The sequence below is a fragment of the Serinus canaria genome, chromosome 18, assembly GCF_022539315.1.
Source record: "Serinus canaria isolate serCan28SL12 chromosome 18, serCan2020, whole genome shotgun sequence".
NCBI lineage: Eukaryota > Metazoa > Chordata > Aves > Passeriformes > Fringillidae > Serinus > Serinus canaria.
The window spans coordinates 6,897,215-6,917,898 of record NC_066331.1 but is presented as its reverse complement, the minus strand read 5'-3'; the positions used below and the strand labels follow the sequence as shown (position 1 = coordinate 6,917,898).

The 20,684-nt window shown below is 51.7% G+C and overlaps 2 protein-coding genes across 5 annotated transcripts; both read left to right on the top strand.

The window, feature by feature from the left end:
• Positions 1-376: 376 nt before the first annotated feature.
• On the top strand, positions 377-10,863 carry TRIM47 (tripartite motif containing 47). Its single transcript, XM_030230117.2, has 6 exons — positions 377-1,141; positions 2,797-2,892; positions 3,466-3,696; positions 4,247-4,442; positions 5,121-5,195; positions 7,181-10,863. The coding sequence occupies exons 1-6, from the start codon at positions 410-412 to the stop codon at positions 7,804-7,806; spliced, it is 1,956 nt and encodes a 651-aa protein (XP_030085977.2). The 5' UTR covers positions 377-409; the 3' UTR covers positions 7,807-10,863.
• Positions 10,864-12,439: 1,576 nt separating this feature from the next.
• On the top strand, positions 12,440-20,446 carry WBP2 (WW domain binding protein 2). Of its 4 annotated transcripts, none has more exons than XM_018919089.3 (8): positions 12,440-12,582; positions 14,282-14,390; positions 14,925-15,060; positions 16,623-16,715; positions 16,925-17,041; positions 17,267-17,365; positions 18,426-18,502; positions 18,681-20,446. In XM_018919089.3, exons 1-8 carry the CDS (start codon positions 12,524-12,526, stop codon positions 18,732-18,734), a joined length of 744 nt encoding a protein of 247 aa, XP_018774634.1. In that variant the 5' UTR covers positions 12,440-12,523; the 3' UTR covers positions 18,735-20,446. The 4 variants fall into 4 exon arrangements, with proteins under 4 accessions (XP_018774634.1, XP_009092691.1, XP_009092692.1 ...); XM_009094443.4 differs by having other exon boundaries at positions 17,243-17,365; XM_009094444.4 differs by having other exon boundaries at positions 12,462-12,587; positions 17,243-17,365.
• The last annotated feature ends 238 nt before the right edge of the window (positions 20,447-20,684 follow it).

Genomic DNA, 20,684 nt, shown 5'->3' with positions numbered 1-20,684 from the left:
GTCAGCAGCTTCCCTTGGGAGCAATAGAACCCTGGGGAGGGCCCAGATCCCAGTGGGGCAGATCCTTTAGGAGGTGGCAGACCCTGGGTGGGGGACAGCACATCCTCAGCACGGCGACACCCCCCCGGGGCTGATCTCCCTGAAGGCAGCCCATGCCAGGGAGAGGGGCCAGATGGGAACAAATTCTGTTTGGGGTGCGGCCCTTTCCAGGGAGGCGGGTGCCCGGGACCAGGTGCCGGGGTCGATGCTGCGGGTCAGTGCCCCGAGTTCACTGCAGCCGCCCCAAGCACGACGGGGAGCGGAGCCCCAGCTGCGGTCGAGGGGAGGCGGAGCGGGCGGGCGGGGCGCGGCTGCCGCCCGCCCCCGCCGGGGCTGGGACCGGGGCCGGGGCCGGTCGGGGCGTTCAGGGATGGATGCTGCGCTCGGGAGCGCCCCGTCGTCCTCTGCCGCGGCGTTGCGGCTGGCGCTGGCGGCTCCGGGGCTGCCCGAGGGTCCCCTCTGCTGCCCCATCTGCCTGGACGTGCTGCGGGACCCGGTGACGGTGCCGTGCGGACACAACTTCTGCCAGGGCTGCTTGCAGGCGCTCCGCCAGCGGCCAGGCCCCCCCGACGGCGGCGGGGCGGGCGGGGCCGCCCGCTGCCCGCTGTGCCAGGAGCCCGTCCCCGCGGCCCTGCGCCTCTGCAAGAACCGCGCCCTGTGCGAGCTCCTGCCGCTGCTGGCGGCCGCCACCGGCGGCTCGTCCCCGTCGTCCTCGGCCGCCGCGACCCCGACGTCCCCGGCCGCCGGGTCCCCGATGGCGCCGGGAGCCGAGGAGGAGGATGCTGCGGGGGAGGAAAGAGCGGTGGTGCTGTGCGATGTGTGCCCGCCCGGGTCCCGCGTGGCGGCCGAGCGGTCGTGCCTGGTGTGCCTGGCGTCCTTCTGCGGGGCGCACCTGGAGCCGCACCGGCGCGCCCCGGCTTTCCGCGCACACCGGCTGGTGGCCCCGCTGCGCCGGCTAGAGGAGGGGCTGTGCCCCCGCCACCTGCAGCCCCTGGACGGCTTCTGCCGCACCGAGCAAAGCTGTGTCTGCTCCCGCTGCCGCGCCCACGAGCATCGCGCCCACGACGTGGTGCCCCTCGAGCAGGAGCGAGAGCACAAGCAGGTGCGTGGGGTGGGACCCTGGTGTGGGGGTGTCGTGGGTGCTGTGAGGCGCGGCATCCCTCGGAGGGGTTCATCCTGCACCCACGGGGAGCCCCGTCCCCAGGTGCGGTGCGTGCAGGTGCAGCACTGGTGGGATGCCATGTGGTGGGGGAGATGCTGTACTCTCATCCCTCTGGGAATTCCACCCCAACATATGGACAGGGTGCTGCGCCATCAGGGAATCCCTGGGACTGGGACAGGATGGGCAGGTGGGGACGGGAATCGGCGCAGAGGTGCTGCCGGGCATCCCGTGGGAATCTTCCCGCTGAGGAGCCGAACTCGCAGTCCCGTGGGTGTAGGGCTGGGGCGAGGCTGCCTGGGACACCCCAGAGCGGCCACCCCCGCGGTCCCGGGGTCCCCGCCCTCCCCGTCTCGTTCCCACAGCTCCCTCCAGGCGGTTTTTCGCCCGCGCTGGCAGCCGGCCCGGCCGCCGCTCCCGCTCCCCCAGCCTTTTGTATCCTGCCGTTTTGGCAGCGGGGGTTTTCCATAACTCCCATTCCCAGATGTGACTGAGTCACCTCCTAAATTCACACCCACGAGCCTTCCTAGGAGCCGGGGCTCCAGTCCCAACGTGGTGCTGCCTTCCTGGGCACTGCTGCCTTGAAACTGTGGGGCCTCTGTGGGGCTGCAGGCAGATAGGGACCTGTGAGGCTCACGGTATGGTGGCATCTCGCATGGCCATGACGCATTTGGAGACCTTTGGGAGAGTTTGCTTTTCCCAAGGAGGAGCCCAGCCCCAAGCAACAGCCCCAAGCCAGCTCCCCCTCCTGATGGGCTGCTAGGATTGCAGGAAAACCCTTTTATCGGCATTATTAGTCATGAGGCGCCTTAAAATAGAAAGTGTGTGTAATCCCCGCCCCGAGGAGCTGTCAGACCTCAGCAGGCGCTGTTTAATGTCGCCTGCAGGACCTCTGTGCCTGCCCTCGGCCACCGCCCTCGGCTGCGGGCTGGGATGGATGCACGAGGAAAGCACCCGGAGCTGTTCCCCGGGAACAGGGGCCGGGGGCTGAACATCAGCAGGGAGCTGTCTGGCTGGGGAGTGCCCTCCTGGCTCTCGAGGGACCCATCCTCGTGATGGGCAATGGATGAGCCAACAATAGCGTCTCAGGAAACGCCGTGTTCGGAAGGTGCTTCCTTTTCAGCCCGTGCTCCGGAGCTGGTTTGCTTTGCTCCTGAACAGAAACCTCCAGGGGACTCTGTGCAGAGTTTCTGAGTGCTCCTGGCCTGCCTTTCAGCTTCTGCACTAAAATCCACCAGGTGGATTTTTCCCAACCCTGGGTTCTCACTAAGAGCAGTCTTAGCTGCAATCACTGCCTGATGGGTTTGCTTTCAGATTCCTGTTTTGTTTTGTTTCCACTGGGACCAGGGTGGAGAATGTGGACCTGAACATGAACCTTTCGTTTTCCAGCTGAGAGAAGGGTTGTTTGCAGGTTGGATGTTGCAGGGAAGGAAAACAGGAAAACAACTCATGGTTCCCCTTGCATCCTTCATGCCAAGCCTGGTAGCGAGGTCACGGTCAGAGAGGCTCCGTGGATCGAGCTTAGGGAGAGGCTGAATGCCCTGAGGCTCCCACTGGGACTGGGGGTAAAGCTCAGTGTTTGTCCTTCACATCTGCAGGCCCAACAAGCCAAATTTCTCAGTGATGTGGAGAATGAGCTGGAGGAGCTGGCAGTCACCATCACCCAGGCCAAGAAGATGGTGGAGCTCATTAAGGTGACTCTGCAATGGGTTTGCTCTGTTAGTGCAGCTCTGCTGGGCTGGGCGTGGAGGAGAAGGGGCTGTGAGATTTTGGGGTGCATGGGCTGTAAAGATGGTGCTCAGAGGAGCACCATGAAACGATGGTGATCCTGGCAGAGACCCCTGAGGATTCTTTCTCCTCATCTCTGCTAACACTCCTGGCATCTCTGGTTGTTTCAGTTTTTAACATGGAAGAAGGAACAGGGCAAGGTCCATGCCAGAGCATCCACTGGCTCTTGCACCTTCTCTCCCCAGGCTCATGGTGGGAGTGTCCCCTTTGGCCCTTATGCAAACACTTTCCTGCTTGGGGACACCAGATGTGGTGCAGCCGTAGCGGCAGTGCCCAGCCAGGTCTCTTGACAGCTGCACTGTGAAGTGATCTGAGTTCCTGGGTGAAGGGGGAGATTCTTTCACCCAAGAAGTGTCACCCAAGTTCTTGGAGTGTCAGGGGGATTCCAGGGAGCTGAGATCTGGGTGCTGGGCAGGGCACAGGCGTGGCCCTCCTGCACGCTCACCTGTGGGTCCTGACCCCTCTTTCCCTGCACTCAGGGTGCTGCCACAAAGGAGAGGGAGAGGGTGGAGAAGCTCTTTGCAGAGGCCTCTGAGGTGCTGGCAGCCTTCCAGAAGGAGGTGACGGGATTCATCGAGGACGGGGAGCGCTCCATGCTGGGGGAGGCCGAGGCCGATCTCCGCTGGAAGGAACAGAGACGAGCCAAGCTGGCACAGTGCAAGCAAAGCCTGGAGAATGTCCCCAGCACCGACACCATCTACTTCCTCCAGGTGGGATGGGGCAAGAAGGAGCTGACAATGTTGTATTTTGGGCTTTTGTCTCATTTCCCATGGAGCTGGGGGCCAGGAACCCTGGGAGGTGCAGGCTGCTGAGTCTCACTCCTGTTGGCACAGTCCTCTCCCATCCCCTCTCCCAGGGGGACCAGGCAGCCACCCTACCTCTGTCCTGTCTGTGACTCAGGACAGGCTGATGTGCTGCCCAGAGGGGGTACCTGGGTGTGGGGGAGAGCAAGAGTTTGGGGGTGCCACACTGCCACCTCCAGCATCTTCCCTGCTCCCTGAGAGCCCAGTAAGAGGAGACATTTTAGGGAGGAGATGCTCCCTGCGAGGTGGGCATGGTCTGAGTCTGGGTTTGAAAGGGAGTGAAGAGAAGGTGCCAGGAACACGTGGCTGGGAAAGAGCTCTCCTCCCTTATGCTGTCCTTGGGCCAAGTCCTGAGAGCTGCCAGATCCCAAATCCTCCAGGGCTGGGTGGGGTCCTGGAACAAGAGACAACTTTGGCTTGTTTGAAACCTCCTGAAACTCGGTCTTTTTTGGCTCAGGAATTTCAGGCCTTGAAAGCAGCCATGGAAGAAAACATCTCTCCACCTTTGAGCTTCCAGAGAGAGCTGAACTTCACCAAGTGCACCCAAGCCGTGGGTGCCATGAAGGATGTGCTGTCCACTGCCTGCAAAAACCAGTGGAACCACTTGCAGGGGAAAGGAGTTGATGGATTGAATTGCCAGGAGATGGAGGAAGGTTTGTGTTCAGCCAGCCCCTCTGCCTGGATGGTTCCCTGTCCTTTTCCCTCTTCCCTGTGTGGGTTGGAGGTGGCTGCATGGCCCCTGTGAGTGCTGGTCCCTGTCCTTCCAGCCCTGGAAGCTGTTCAGCACGGGTTCCCTGCACGTTGCACAATCCCTGTCTGGGTTTACGCCTCTTTGAGGTTTTGTGAATTTTTCCACGGAGACCGGAGACTGGAGAGGCAACAAACAGCCAGGGAGTTAGGCAGGGCCCTGTGGGAGGGGGCAAGTGGCCAAAGTGGCCTCCTGTGAACGGGGACTCTTCTTCCCAGGACAGACAGACCTCCTCACGGGGCAGGGTGTGGGCTCCCAAACATGCCAGGGTTAGAGAGCTGATGTGGCAGCACTCTCCCTTGCTGTCTCATTTAACCTGAGCTCTCTCCTTTCTCATTTTCTGGGATGCCCATGGGAATTGCAGCCAGTTCCTTGCCCCACTGCCCACCTGCCTGGGGTAACAAAAGTGGCGTCTGTCCTTTCCTGTGTGGGAGCCACTGGGGATGTGCAGGGGGAGTGGAGCTGCTGGCTGGGGCTGTGACAGCTGGGTGCTATCAGGGGCAGGGGACAATGCTCCAGTAGCCCCCTTGGTGGTGGTTTGGTTCCTTTGCTGATGCAAACCCTTCTGTCCCTGTCTCTGCAGCGTTGGCTGAATCCCGATTTCCAGACAAGTCAAACAATCCTGCCTGCCTGGAGAGCCGTGATTATTTCCTGAAATGTAAGTGGGGTGTTGGAACCCTGGATACTGAGAGTTTTGGGCTTTCTGTGCTGAAAGGCACAGACCCTCAAGAGAACACTACATTTAACCTAAGGCTGTGGAGAAAGGTTTCCAAAATTAAATGACAGAACTAAGATTATGGGTGTGTGGTTTGAACAGAAGTGTGTAACATCACGTAGCAGAAAACTTAGAGTTTAAGGTTTTAGAGTATAGTAATATATATAAAGCTAAGATGGAGGTTTTAAGGTGGTGACTAGTCCTTCACCTTCTTCTTCATGGGTTTAGGTGGTATTTTATTTGTTTTGGTGGGGGACTTCTGCTTTGGGTAGTTGCTAAGGCCCATCTTCCCTTTCCTCTCTCCTTCCCGCCTGCCCGGCGCTGATCCAGCGGCTGTGGGAGCTCTGCCACCAGCAGAGGAAATTCTGCTTGGCTAACAGGGAGGCCTCCTGGCTTTCCTGACAACAGCCAGAGCCTGGTTAGCTGATGGATTTTTTCCCTTGTCTGTGGTTCTGCTGGCCCAGCTGCCCCAGGGGTACTGCAGGCATCCTGTGTAATTCCTGCAGCTTTCCAGCCCTTGGCAAATTGGATCAGAGTTTGTGTGTTGTGTTTGTCTGCCTTGTTTGCTGCAGGACCCTGGGCTGGTGAGGGTTGTCTGCAGCAGCAGAATGACAGGGATCACACAGTGGTGGAGCAGAGTGGGGCAGGAGAAGCTGAGGATGGAGGGTGCAGGGCTGGGCTTGAGCTCCACAGCCCACCTGTGTGTCCCCAGCCTTACAGGGGATATGGGGTCAGCTACTGACGTGTCCTTAGGGGTCAAGGTCTGCCTCAGTGGCACAGAGCAGCAAAACCCGGGCTCAAGGAAGGTGTACTCTTCTGCTGTCAGACTGGGACATGCCGTGGTTCAGACTGCAATGCAGTTGATAGTGATCCATTGTAGCAGACACAGGGCTAGCCAAAGCCCTGTGGAGGACAGAGGCTTAGAGATAAGAAAATGCCAAGTCATAGGAACTAAACCAGAAGTCTTCACTTAGGTCCTCCAGGCCTGCTTATCTCTCTGTGACCGCAAAGGCTGTTTTCCCTAACCCTTACAACTGGTCAGTTCCTGAGCCCCTCTAACCCTATAAAAGGGGCTGCCTTGGCCCATTCTGTCAGAAGAGCTGTCGTCGGAGCCCTTCACGGACCCCTCAGTAAAACCACTGTGGAACCAGCTGGGGCTGCCTTCTCTCTCTCTCGCTACGCCTGCCCCGAGAAGCCACTACTGGCCAGAGGACCTTAGCAAGCTAAAGAGCTGAAACTACAAAAGAGCTAATAACATTAAGAGCTGATAATCACTAAGCTTGCTAAGGTGGCCTTGGCTATACAGCATTTTGGGTTCGGACACCCAGCCTCTGGAAGGCTGAGCTGTCTGGCCCAAGACTGCTTGCCTGGGGCACCCTGATCCTGCAGGGATCCAGCTATCTGGCTAGAAGCAGCCCTGTGGCTTTTTTCAATCCATGCCCAGGGTTGTTCCCTGGAAAAACTTCCTTGGGCATCCATCTGTTTGGGATCCATGAGTGGCTCTCACATGGCCCATGGCCACACTTTCTGGGGACTGCCTCTTTGCAGCTGTGGCATGCCTGGCTGTTCTCTCTTTTTGGGGTCTCAACTGCATTAATCTGTGGTTACCTGAAATATGCTTTTATGTGCCATTTCCTTACCACCAGTCTGTCAGGTGTATTCTCCAATGTCTGGTATCACAGTTGAGCTCATCAAGCAGCCCCTCTGCCCTCTCCTCTGCCCAGTTACCTGTACTCAACCTGCTTATGGGAGTATCAGCTCTTTCAGCCTTTCATCCTCACTGACTGTAATTTGCGTGGGACTTAAAAGCAAGGGGACAGAGTGATGGGAAAGGTCAGAAAGGATCATGCTCATCACCAAAGGCTGGGGCAGGGAGGATTTCCTTGCACTTCCCTCCACATGCTCACTTCTCCCTCTTGCCCACACAGTTGCCTTCATCATTGACCTGGACAGTGACACAGCCGACAAGTTCATCCAGCTGTTTGGCACCAAGGGTGCCAAGCGGGTGCTGTGCCCCATCCCCTACCCGGAGAGCCCCACCCGCTTCGTCAACTGTGAGCAGGTGCTGGGCTTGAACCTCATGAACAGGGGCAACTACTACTGGGAGGTGGAGCTGATCGACGGCTGGGTCAGCATCGGGGTCATCGCTGAGGACTTCGACCCGCGGGAGGCCTACAGCCACGGCCGCCTGGGCAGGAACGACAGCTCCTGCTGCCTGCAGTGGAACGGCCAGAACTACGTGGCCTGGTTTGGTGGCTTCGAGTGCCCTATCCAGCAGCCCTTCTTCCACACCATCGGCGTCTTCCTGGAGTATTCCGAGAAGGCTTTAACCTTCTATGGAGTCAAGGACTCCAAAATGACCTGCCTGCAGCAGCTCAAGGTCTCCCCTTCTGCCAAGGGGAAGCTTGACCCGTTCCAGAACAAGGTCAACCGGCAGTTTGCCTCTCTTTTCTCGTGCAAGCTGAAGCCAGCCTTCTTCCTGGAGAGCGTGGATGCCCACCTGCAGATCGGGCCACTGAAGAAGGACTGTGTGTCGGTGCTGAAGCGCCGGTGACTGCCCGGGGACAGGGGCACGGACAGACCCACAGAAGTCTCTCCTGCAGGTTATTGCCAGCTGTCCTTGGTAGCCCTGTCTGTCTCTGTGGCAGCCCTCCCTCCTCTCTGCACTGCTGGGGACCCAGGGCTGGATGGAGGCTCCTGATGGGCAGGGCTGGGAGCCAGGACGGGGCTGGATCCGAGTGCCAGCTCTGCCCCTGGGTGAGCTTGGGCCAGTCCCTGTGCTGCTCCCTGCCCCTCAGCTTCCCTTTCTGGACATCAGGGACTGCCACAGCCTTTCTTGGTAAAGTGTGCTGCTCAGAAGTGCCACATGGATTTGGAGCTGTGCCTTGGCCTCCTGCCCAGTCCCTCTGCTTCACCTCTGCTCACTCTGCCCTGGCGACTTGTGCAGATGCTTTGTGCCTTATCTCAGGCTCTGTTCCTGATGCTTTTTTAAGTGCTGCCTCATTGTCACCTTCTGCATGCTCCTCACAAAGTGCCTTTGATGGAGCAAGCCCTGTGTGGACCAGGTGAACCCCCAAGGCAGACGTGGTCACTTCCCATCACCTCTGTGCCCTGGCATGGGTGAGATGGTGCTCCAGTGAGAGGGATGTGGAGGAGCCTGGTGCTGGGGAGGTGCTGAGGTGGTGCTGGGGCAGTGCAGCACCTCTCCTTGCAGGGCTGCCCACCCATTAGTGCTGCAGATGTGAAACAAGGATCTCTGCCCAGCTGGGAAAGGGAGAAACCTCCTGGCGAGAAGCAGCACCACTGTTCCCACCTGGAGGTGAGGAAGGGAAGAGCACAAACCAAGTTTTGAGGATATGCTCTAAGTAAACACATTCTTTGGATTCTTAGCAATTCTTAGCAAAACTTTACAGCCAAGTTTTCCCCCATGTTTTTGATAGCACTGCTGTTCTGGGGGATTTTAGTACTGTTAAACACCAACTCTTCAAGAACCCTGGGCACACTTGAGCTGAAAATCTGCCCCTTAGCGTAGAGATTTTTAAGTGACAGAGGTGCTGTGAATATGTCCCAGAGATAAATGGTCTGGTTTAGTGTTCTAGGACAGCTGTGAGTGCCTCCATAAAGGTGGAGTCAGCTACTACATGACCCTTTGGACTCTGGGAATAAGTAACAATTAACAAAAACTACTCTCAAGCAAGGGGGAACACTGTTCCCTTCAGGAAAGGTGGAAACTCGAGGTTGAGAGACAAAACTGCCAGTTCACATGTCCTAAGGGAGCTTTTTCAGAAGGAAAACACAGAAATGCTGCCTGTGAGGGCAGCACAGAGCAGCCCCTGTCTCAGCACAACCTGCCTTTCCAAAGTTTGTTTTTTCTGGGGTTATTTTGCTACCTACCTCCCAAAGCTTGCTTTATAGAACCATGGTGCTGTGTAATGTACACCTGGAGAGAAAATACAGAGGGTCAGGTTCTTCACTGGCATGAGTGAGTCAGGGATGATGCAACAACCAGCAGAAATAATAAACAGCCCATTCAGCTAAATATATGAGATACATATATATTTTCTCCAAAGAGTAAGCTGGAAATCATAGTGCTATATTCAAGTGGAGCCAAGAGAAAAATGTGAATGTGAATAAAAGGCAGGCACAAAGCTGGGAGGTTTGAAGTTAAAGCCACGTTTACATGCTGAGGCTCAAAGAGCTCCTTTACTGTGACTCCTTTGCCAGCACTGCCAGTTTCTGCTGGTGCAGAAAGAGATTCCAGTGCCCTGAAAATTGGGATATTTTAGTGGATGAAAGGTCTGCATGCAGCCACCCCTTCCCTGGGGCAAGGCTGGTGAGTCAGTTTGGGAAGGGGATTGCTGGGATCTGTCTACAAATTCCTCCTCCTCCTCCTCCCCTGCATGAGGTGACTCCTAAACTCAGCAAGCAGTGGGAAAAGGAACTGTAGGGCTTCCAGAATGAAATCTTCAGCTGAAATCTTGGCCTTTCCTGGCTGGTGGGAATGCTGCCCAGACTTCTGTCTGGATGTGAATTCATTCCCTGCATCCTGAGCTCCAAGCCCTCTTTGTTTGGCTGGCGCCAGCGGCCCCTGCAGAGCTCAGCCCTTGCACGAGATGTCAGCGGTGACACAGAGCAGGCTGCTCTGCTCAGGGGCAAAACGTGGTGTCAGGAGCTCCTGGTGGAAGGAGAAAGGCAGAGCTGTGCCACAGCCCCTGCACGGTCACATCCTGGCAGGACAAGGAAGGGAAGGAACCTTCATCTCTGCAGGAAGAGATCTCCCACGTCTGCGCCCTAAATCTCATTTATTCAGGCTAAACTCCCACAGTTTGCAGCGAGGAGTTTTGCCAGAGTAAACACAGCAGATCTGGGTCTTTGCCCTGTTTGGTTTCACTGTAGGTGGATGGATTGCTCCAAGGGGAAACCCACGCTGGAGCCACTCATCCCACCCTTCTCCACTTTCCCAACGCACAGACACAAACCTTTGACCTCCTTCAGGGCTTGGGAGGCTCAGAGGGATCCTCTCTCTCCACCCTGCCACCATCTGAGAGCAGCTCAAGAGGCCCCTGGGGTGTCTGGGCATTGTGTGGGGTTGTGCTGCTGCTTTGGGGGATTCATGGATCAGCTCCACGGAGCATCCGGGGGGCTCCTGTGGATGTGCCACAGTTGGGAGGTGCTGCCCAAGCCTCTCTTTCCTGCTGCTTGCTTTTATCCTGGCTGGGAGTGCTAAAAACCCCTCCTGCTTCAGGGATGGTTTAAAAGAGGAGCAATCCCCTCAGGAGCTGGGTCAGAGTTTGCTCTGTGCTGCCAGGGATTTGTAAACTGGAACGATCAGGGAGTGTGCACTGGGCTAGCTCTGGATCCCTGATTTTGCTGTAAACAAAGGGTTAAAAGCAGGGTGAGATGAGTTGGGATGGATCAATAGCACCTGGCAATTTAAACAGCCTTTCCTTGTTCCCTTAGGTTATTTCTGCTGTCACAGAGTGTTTCTCTTTTAATTAGGTTTTTTTAAATACAGTAACTGTAGGGTGTTTTACAGTGTGTGAAAAAACTGTAACAGATTCATGTAATGGTGTTAGAGACTACGATTTGACCATTAAATATGATACAGTCATTGCCCTGGGTTGTCTTTCCTTTAAATACCAAACCATTTGACTTGTCCCATTATCTCATGTTTACTTTTCTATGTCCTGTACATCTGGAATAAAATAACACAGATTTTATTTTCCAAGTGTGTCCAAGGGAATTCTGCCACATACACATTTTTATTGCAAAAGGAGCGGAAGAGCCTTAAAATCCAATAATAATTGTCAGCCCTGGGCAATTCAAAACAATGAATTGGCTCAGTTCTCTCTTCTCTGTCTGCAAATAAAAAAGATTATCAGATTAGGTATTTTTTCCGTAGTGTTTTTAAGTTTTAGAGTATAAATTTCCAAGGTTTTCTGTGAGATGAGGAGGTCTAGAGCTTCACACACACACTGGCAGTTACAGTAGCATCTTAATCCCAAATGTCAATTGGAGTTAGGATAAAAATGTTATTTGGTGAGCCTTAGTTCATGCGAGGTGCCAATGCTCCATCTGGGCGTTTCAGTGGAAGCTGAGTGGATTCTGCTCCTGACTTTAATAGGAGAAGAATCAGAACTGTTTGTTGTGGCTGTTTCTTAAAAGGGAAACTTGCTGCTTATTGAAAAAGCGGATATGAAAAGCACAAACTTGTTCTTTTCCTGCCAAGAAACCATACAGATTATGTCACTGCATTTATTTAAATCTGGTTTCCATTATGTCGTTTTTGTGCTTCCCCCCCCCCCACCCGCATCTGGTTCTCAGACAGGACTGGGCTGCAAATCCAGGGAATAGCTCAGATCCATCTAAAAATATATAATACAGGGTAATACATGCTCTTATTTGTATATTATTATTATACAGCTGACAGTTATTGTTCTGAGGAAGCCCTTCAAGCAGTTTTGCAGGTTCCTATTTTTAATGAAGTTATGCAATCATTAATTTTTTCAATTCCTCCTGCTTGGAGGAGCAATTGGAGAGTTTGGAGCCTTCCTGCAGATCTGCAGATGCCACAGCTATTTTCTTGCTCCCAGATTCCTGACAGAGAGACACACAGACATGGTCCTGGCTTGTTTACAGGGCCACCGATGAGTCCTCCTAGTTTAACACACTTCAATATAAAGGGGTAATTTTTTGGATGTGCTCGATTCCATCACTGAAAGCAGCCACTAACAGGATCAAAAATCTGTTTGTGAGTGCGCAAAACGGGAAATGCACATCAAGTGGGAATTTAAAAAATCGTGGGAAATGTAGCATCTTCGCCGTTTAAGGGGCTAGACCTCACTTCATGTGCAGACCCGCCAGATTTCGGAGATTAGTTTTATTTTACTCCACCAAACAGCCCAATTACAGAGAGACTGGGTGACGGGCCTTAAGGCGGTGAAGGGGGGTATGATGGCGGCCGGCCTACAACTCCCAGCATGCACCGCGTGGCCTAAACAGAGATTGTTAATACCGTGCGTGGATGGACTACAGCTCCCGGAAGGCTCCGCGCGGGGCAAATGGCGCAGTGGTAAGGTGGTGTGATGTGGACTACAACTCCCAGGATGCGCCGCGCGGAAAAAAAAAATCAGACGTGACCCAATGCATTGATGGAGATGACTACAACTCCCAGCATGCCCCTCGGTCCCATTGACGGCGCACCTTTTTCCCGCGCAGGCGCAGAGCGGGGTCGATGCTGTGAGGAGGAGGAGGCGTCGGAGGAGGCGGCGATGGCGCTCAACAAGAACCACTCGGAGGGCGGCGGCGTCATCGTTAACAACAGCGAGAAGTGAGGTGCTATCCCCTTCTCCCCTCCTCCGGCCTCGGGAGCCGGGGGATAGCGGCGAGTTGCCTTCTCCTCCCGCCCTCCTCCTTCCTTCCCCCTCAGGGGGAGCGGCTGTGTGGGTCATGGGGGGGCGTGCTGAGGGGGCGAGGTGGGTAAAGGGGGTGGTTTAACCCTCTCGGTGCCGGCGTTGCTCGTCCTCCCCTCATCTCCCTACGGCATAGTGGGTGTACGTATCCTCCTGGCCCAGACCCTGTCGAGGGGAGCTGTGTTGGGCTTCAGCCGAGGGCCTTATCCCCCCTACGCCGCTTCCCTCAGCGTCCAGCCTGTTCCCCAGCCTGCTGCTGGCTCTTGTTGCTGTCCCCAGCCTCTCCCCGAGGGCTTAGCAAGGGCTGGCCGCGCTCAGCTCCCGCCCAGGTGATCTGGCCTTGCCCCAGGCCTGTCCCCTCGGGAAGGCTGCACCTGCATGGTGCCTCAGCTCAGAGGCTGCCCGCTGTGGTTTGCCGGGCTCCCGGAGCACAGCCCCCTTCCTGTGTGTGCGGGAAGGAGAGCAGCCTTGGAAAAAGGTGCTGGGATATAACCATGGAAACGGCAAGCCTGCACAGAGCTGCCTCTGTCTGCATGGCAAAGGGCTGTCCGCACCCGCTGGCTGCCAGCGTGGTTCTGACGTGGCAGTCATCTGCTTCGGGACAAAGGAGTGCTTCATCCTCCAGCGCTTCTTTCCACGGGCCACTGAAACACTGGTGTAGGAATTTTGTGCCTGACTTCCACTTGGGATGTGGCTTTTCTTAGAAGGCTTTAGTAAGATCAACTCAGGTACTTAAATTTGCATTCCCTGAGAGGATGGGAGCTGAAGTTGTTGCTGTTCCCAGCTGCCAGCTTGCCTTGCAGGAGGGCCTGCCTGTCCCTGGGCTGATCCAGCTGAAATGCTGCAGCCTGAGCAGAGCTGGTCCCAATGCCCTTCCCAAGCTGTTCCTGGAGGGACAGGTATTTAGGGACAGGTATTTAGTGGCAGATGACTGAGGGTGGAAGCACGTCAGCTGCCAAAGATAGAGGTGGTGGAGATTTCTGCAACTTTCGGGATTAGAGTCCCTAATGTGGATGCTGTAATGTCAATACAAGTTACCTGCTGCGTCCAAAGGTTTTAATCAGGTCAGTTTGTAATTGAGAATTAAGGAATCAGTGCAGGCAACATGAGTTAATGAAACCTTGTTGTGGCAAGGAAGGAGAGTTCCTCTTGGTCACATTTTTGTGTCAGAGGTGCTTGAGCTGTGGTGAGACCTTCAACAGCCGTGTTGCATAAGCCAGCCTGAGCAGTTTCTTCTCCTGCAGTCCTTTCTCTGTCATGTCACTTTTGGACAACTGAATTAGGGAACCGATCCAGCAGAAATACAGAACAATTTAAAATAAAAACAAAAAAAGGTCTTGAGATTTTGATCAGCTCAATTGACTGGGTTTGCTGCCTGGTTGTGCAGACAGCAGCAGCAGCTGTGTCAGCACACTGGGAAGGGAACAAGCAGCCAGGGCTACTTCGGTTGCTGCTGCCAACAACAACAACAAAAGGGCAAACCAGAACTGATTCTGCCTGCTCAGCATCTCCATCAATGCTGAGGTTACGGGTGGTTTTGGTAGGTCAGTAAACTTCTGTGCTTGCTGCACTTCTGCCTTGAGCTGTAACTGCTGTCTCCTGTGTCGCTGTTTGCAGTGTTTTGATGACGTATGACCATGTAGAAATCACCTTCAGTGATCTGGAGCCAATGCCAGAGGCCTTCAAGGGCACCAAGAAAGGGAGCGTGTTCCTGACTCCCTACCGGGTAAGTGGTGAAAGGCTTTGTCTTGTCTAAGGAGATAACAGCCCTGGAGTCTGTATTTAAATGTCCTCAGTGTATGAAAGTCAGGATAATCTACTCCTGCCTGAAGTGTGGCTCATCCTCTCCCTCTGGGAAGTATTATGAATTCATGACATATCCCATCTATTTGTCCACAAATAATAAATCTGATTAGTTCTTGTACAGGCAGCTGTTTAGTCCATCAGGCATCTTCAGACTGGAAATTAGCAGTGGTCTGGAAATGCTGAATGCAACAGCACAGCTACTAAATCATAGCTGTGTGGAACAGCAGGCTCTCTGGAAGCTGGGAGGAGCATTATCTGAGCATGGGACTTCCTGGAAGGCTTTAGTACCTTGAGGATTTGGTTTACCCCTGTGGCTGTTTTGTGTAGCTTTTGGCTTGTGGAGCTGGTGATGTGGGAGGGATTTTCAGTCCATGGAGAAGTCTGTTCATATAATAAATTAGGGTTGTGTTTCCTGTTTGTTTTGACTAGCTCTTGTAATGTTATTTTCTTTCAGGTTATCTTTGTGTCAAAGGGGAAGGATGCTATGCAGTCATTTGTGATGCCCTTTTATTTGTTGAAGGACTGTGAGATCAAGCAGCCAGTGTTCGGAGCAAATTACATCAAGGGCACAGTGAAAGCAGAGGCAGGAGGTAGGTATCACACCGTGGGTGTTCTGGGTCTCAGTTCAGCTGCTCACTTCATAGTAAGATCCTGGCTAACCAAACCGTGGCACTGTCCAAATGGGTTCACACTCCTGTGAAAATGTGTTTCTTTCATTGGCAGCTAAAAACATTCCCCTTCCCAGCTCCCTGTTCAGCTACAATGAGCAGATGTGCTCTGCAACCTGTCTCATTCCTGCCCTCTGCAAAATAGAAAATTCAAACAAGTGATCTCAGCAAATGAACATCAGAGTGGAGTCAGCAGGAATGAAGATGTAATTTTGCTTTGATCGCTTGGGATCACCTATCCCACGTGCAGGTTCTCCTGTGCCAGAAACTCAGATCCTTTCTGGCTCTGTTTGGGTTCAGGTGCAGATCCCCAGAGCACTTTCTCCATCGTCTTTCTTGTGCAGTTCAAGGGCAGCTGTGGTATTGCTGTAGTGCATCCTGGCAGGGGAAATGGCACTTGGAAGGGAAAGGATTTTCTTGAAAGCCGGGAATTTAAGGAGCTGTTTCACACTAAACTCAATGAGAAGGCTGTGGCAGACATTTTCAAGAATAATTTTGGTTTTGACTGATTTTTTTTTTTTTTTTACCAAAGGCACAGAGTTCAGCAAACTTTCATTCTCAGCTTGATTCAGTCTAGCAGTTGTGGCACAGAAATCACAGCACAGGGTGTAAGAGCCTTCAGCTTTCAGTTCTGAAATCAGCATTGTAGCTTCTGCCTGGGAGCTGAGTGGAACATCCAGCATGACAGGGAACCTGAGCATTAATGACAGACTAAACAGTGTGAAAGGCAAAAGGCTTTAGCTAAATCTTTGTTAATTTTCCCCAGAGGCCATCTCTTTTAATGATGTTGTTGTCTTAACAGCCATGAGAGTCTGGTTTAGCTGAAAAGGCTCTTTAATCTACTTATTTCTGTTTCAGCACAGCTTCTCCTTTGATGCTTTCTTGGGATTCTGGATTGTGCATGTTTTTCTTTTTTAAACTGTAATGTGAGATGTCACTAATTTATTTGTTTTCTAATTTTTATTTATCCTGACTTGAAATATCTTCCATGGGCTCTAATGGATCTATGTGGACCATGTTTTTTATTAAGCTCTAGCTTTGTTGGGCACTCAGACTCCCAAACTAATTTGGAGCTGACAGTCAGGTGTAGTTGCAGAGGCTTTTTAGCAAACGGGATTAACAAAATCCCTGTCTTCTGCACTAATCTTATCCAAGGCAAGAGCAAATCCAGCGCTCCTGATAGCTTGGCCTGTGACAGCTACTGTGGCAATAGTCACAACTCCAGAAAGCTTCTGAAGCTCTCCCTCATGGATGTTTCTTCTTCAGGTGTCTCTTGACCTGACAATACCCCAGTGTGAATTTTTCTGATGATACTACAATTCTGCCACTTCCTCTGCCCTTTTTTTGTTTTTTTCTGATTTTTGGAATAAGCTCTTTTAAGAATTATATACAGAGCATCTGTAGATGCAGCACGTAATCTAAATAGCATGGAAATGGCTTCTCCTTGCTCCTTAGTGCTGTCTTTGCTGTCTTTCCTCCCCCAGGTGGCTGGGAAGGATCTGCCACATTCAAGATGACCTTTTCAGCTGGGGGTGCAATTGAATTTGGGCAGCGGATGCTGCAGGTGGCATCACAAGGTATGGAAGTCTGGGGGTGTCTGCCAGAGTTCTGTGGTTTCAGGAGCCCTTGCCTGAAGTTTGCTTTAAAAGATACTTCTCTCACATCCAGTGAGCAGCAGATTTGTTGGGATGACACTTATTTTTCTGATAAGGACTCTAAGTTTGTTGAGCTGTTGACCTACATTTGAGGCAGGCTTGATATTCTGATGAGGTCTTTGCTTTCCCAGTCTCCAGAGGTGAAATACCCAGTGGAGCTTATGGCTATTCCTACATGCCAAATGGATCCTATGCTTTTGCACCACCTGCAGCTAATGGGGGCTATCCATATCCACCTCCGCCTCCAGGTAAGCCTGGGAACTGAGGCTGGGGGTTATTCCCATGAGTAAAATAGGTAAAAAGGCAAGAAAAACAGATTTTACTCAGTGTTTTAGTGATGGCTTGTGTAGCTTTTGTTCCTGAGTTTAATTATGTTTGCCTTGGCTTCTTTTGGTTGATAACTCCACCCAGGGTAAAGTCTCTTGCTGTGTGATCTCCTTTCCTGACAGACTTTTATCCTGGTCCTCCTGCAGCAGATGGAAACGTAGGCTACATGCAGCTTCCACCCCCACCATACCCAGGGCCCATGGAGCCCCCTGTCAGTGGCCCAGACCTGCCCTCCACTCCTGCAGGTAAGGAGCCTGTCCAGGGGAATGAACTCACAACAGTTTTGTTAGGAATGAAACAGACTTTGTTTCTTGTCTTTTGGAGAACTTAGAAGTTGAAATTTGTTTAGAAAATGGGTTAGGGAGCTCTCCTAATCTTCAGCCTTGTATATCCAGCTCAGTCTGGAGTCCAGCCTGATTCTATCCAGGGTAGACACCATTAGTGGACATTTTACAGATGGATGTATTCTTTTGACAGAAAAAATACAGTTTGTGATTCTCCTGTGGTGGTAATCTTGCCCTAATGGAGGAAAACAAGGGAACTGATAGTGAAATGTGTTTGTGGTCCATTTCAGCTCAGAATTGTGGCTTGGGTGATATTTGCTTCCCCTTCCCCTGTTTCATTCTTAATGTGATTATTTTTGCTGAAACAATATGGAACAGGGGAAGAGATGATGGAAAGGAGCTGAGGAAATACCAGCCTCATTTTTCACTCATTTGGGACTTATTAAAATGAAAAAAGAGCTATTGTGGTTGGCATAGCCATAGATCTCTTGCAGATAAGAATATTTGTTTCAATAAGGATTTAACTTTTCTCTTCAGTTTGAATAAACAACCATTCATCTTGGAACTATTATTTGGAAAGTGACACTGCTCCAAAGGGTTGTACAAGTTTTTTGTTTTCTGCAGAAATGGATTATGCTCATAAATTACCATCTTTAATACACTAATCCTTTGAGCTGCCATAAACTTGTGCTGATTTTTGTTTTGCCTGTTGATTTCACTCCCAGGAAGGATGGTGTGTTCACTGCCTGTTTGTAAAGGGTATTGTCTGTATTTAGACAAGGCAGCAGCAAGCATTTATTTATGGCTGCCATGCAAGTCCCAGGTGACATTTCCAAACTCAGTCTTCCTCTGTTTCACTGGGAATTGGCAATTCTGTGATGACTGGAAGAGAGAATGCTCAATTGTGTTTGTTGTAGCTGTTTTGCAACTTGAGCACTGGTCATGGGGTCCTCTGTTAGTAACTTTTGATGGCCAGGAGTTCTTGTGTGTCCCTAACCTGTCACTTCCCTTCCTGTGACAGCTGAAGCCAAGGCTGCTGAAGCTGCTGCCAGTGCTTACTACAGCCCAGGCAACCCCCACAATGTCTACATGCCCACGGTGAGTCCCTGCTGCTCTGGGCTTGCAGGGGGGCCCAGTGTGTGTCTGGCAGATCTTCTCTCAGTGGCACAGCAAAGTTGGTCTGGATTGATGTGGTGTCTTGGGTTTTTTGGGGGCTTTGAGTTTAGTATTTTATTCTTAGCCATGCACTGATGTCCTTTTGTCATCTTTATTGCAGGACCAGCCACCCCCTCCTCCATACTACCCACCAGAGGACAAGAAAAACCAATAAGCTGACACAGACCATGACCCATTGCTTTCCTTTTTTCCATTTTGGCAGCATTCTGTGGCACAGTCCATAGCACTGAGGAGTAGAACCTTCCCCCGAAGCACACTGCTTGCAGGGGCTCTAGGAGTAGGTCTGTGCAGAGCAAGGGGAGGGATTTTGGCAGCCTGGGTCACCTGTGGAGCTCTGAGGATTTGCTGTCCTGCAGCATTCCCTTGTCCCTGTGCACGGCATCGTTACACCTGGAGGTTCTCTTCATCTCTGACCACTTCCCTTTGTTCTGTTTTGATATTGTAGCATACCTCTTTAGAGTCACCATCTGCTCTAAACTGCTAATTAACATGATCATGACATGGAAACAAAGCTCTTGGGGGTGGGGAGGTGTCTTGAATTTACCTTAGTGTGCATCCAAGAGCACCTCTGGACACAGGGATGCCTCTGGTTATTCTTTTTAATCCAGACTGTCACATCCAATTCTGCTCTTGAGAAAGGACTTCAAAGGCAGCCTTTGGGATCTCAAAGGAAGTACACACCTATGACATTTTTCAGATATATATTCAACTTTCTTGGCTTTTTTTTTTTTTAATCTAACTAATTCCTGACAATCATAGTAAATAATCAAATTTCCCTGCTGCTCACCATGTATGACAATGCTGACCAATTTCCCTTCCTCAGATGTGCTGTTCTTCACAGGGTTCTCCAGTAGCATCTGACCAGTTTAGACCCCATAGGAACACTAACATTTCTGCAGTCTCTACTTTCCAGTTAGGTATATGAGTTCACTAAGTCCTGAACATTCTCCTCATAGTCTATAATGCACTTTTGTTTTTCCTTTGTAACACAAGTTACACTTCTTGGCCAGTGAAGCATCTTCCTGCTGTGATTTACCTGGTGAATTAATAGCTAATGGGCAGAAAGCAGTTGCTTTACTTCTGCCCTGGAAGTACTTGAGAGAATATGCAAAACATTGGAATAAGCTGTAAGGTACAGAGTGTTGTTTATTGCTGTTTCTGTTCCTGGTCCAGCTGTGAATTCCCAGTCACCCAAACGTGGACTCCTCAAAGCATTGATTCCTTGGTCTCATTAGCAACAGCTCCAGTGCAGAACCTGGGCAGGACTGATCAGAATCTGGGCTGTGACACTTCTGCATTGTACAAAGCTGTGACAAGTGACACTGCAGTGACTTCTAACAGCTGAGAGAGAAAATGCTTCCTGGCAAAGTGTGACAGAAGGTCCTGTGCTGTGGAACTGCTGAGACTTGCTGCATGCAGCCTGCTCGGAGAGAAACAAGGTCCACCTCTTGTTTTGTTTTTCTTTAACTGATTAATGAAATTGCTCCTGTTTGTGCACTGACTTTTCTAGAATTGCTACTGCGGTGATGTAAAGAAATCGTTATTTAAAAAAATATATTTATTTTGAAAGCATTTGATTAATATATTAATGTGAAATGACTTTTGAATGCAGATTTGTTTTGCCAAGACTGTGAAGTAAAGAGAAATCAGCTCAAAACTTGGGGTGTTTGTGTGTGTGTGAGTGGGCAAACTTCTGGTGAGCTGGTAGCCTTGGATGCAGAGAGGAGGAATTAATAGCAAAACCACTTGGATTTTATATTTTATTATAAGAAGCAAAATGACCTGGCTTTTCACTGGTGACATCAGTTGCTTGAATTCTCTTGGGTGACTTTGTGAATGAAAATAAAATGTTTCAGCAAACTTCCATTTCACAGTTCCTGTTGGAAGCTGGCAGCAGCTGCTTTACTCTACCCAGATGTGTCACCCAAGTTGTTTTTCCAGACAAGTTGTCCTCATAAAAGTTACAACCTGTTTACTATTTTTCTTTGCAAGAACTGGCTCAGCACTGCAGCATAATTAATGCCTCTAAAATATGTCTCTGATTAGAAGCAAGCCACAATTTTATCCTTTTTTTCCCTGTAAGTGTGCCGAGGTGTCTGGGTGG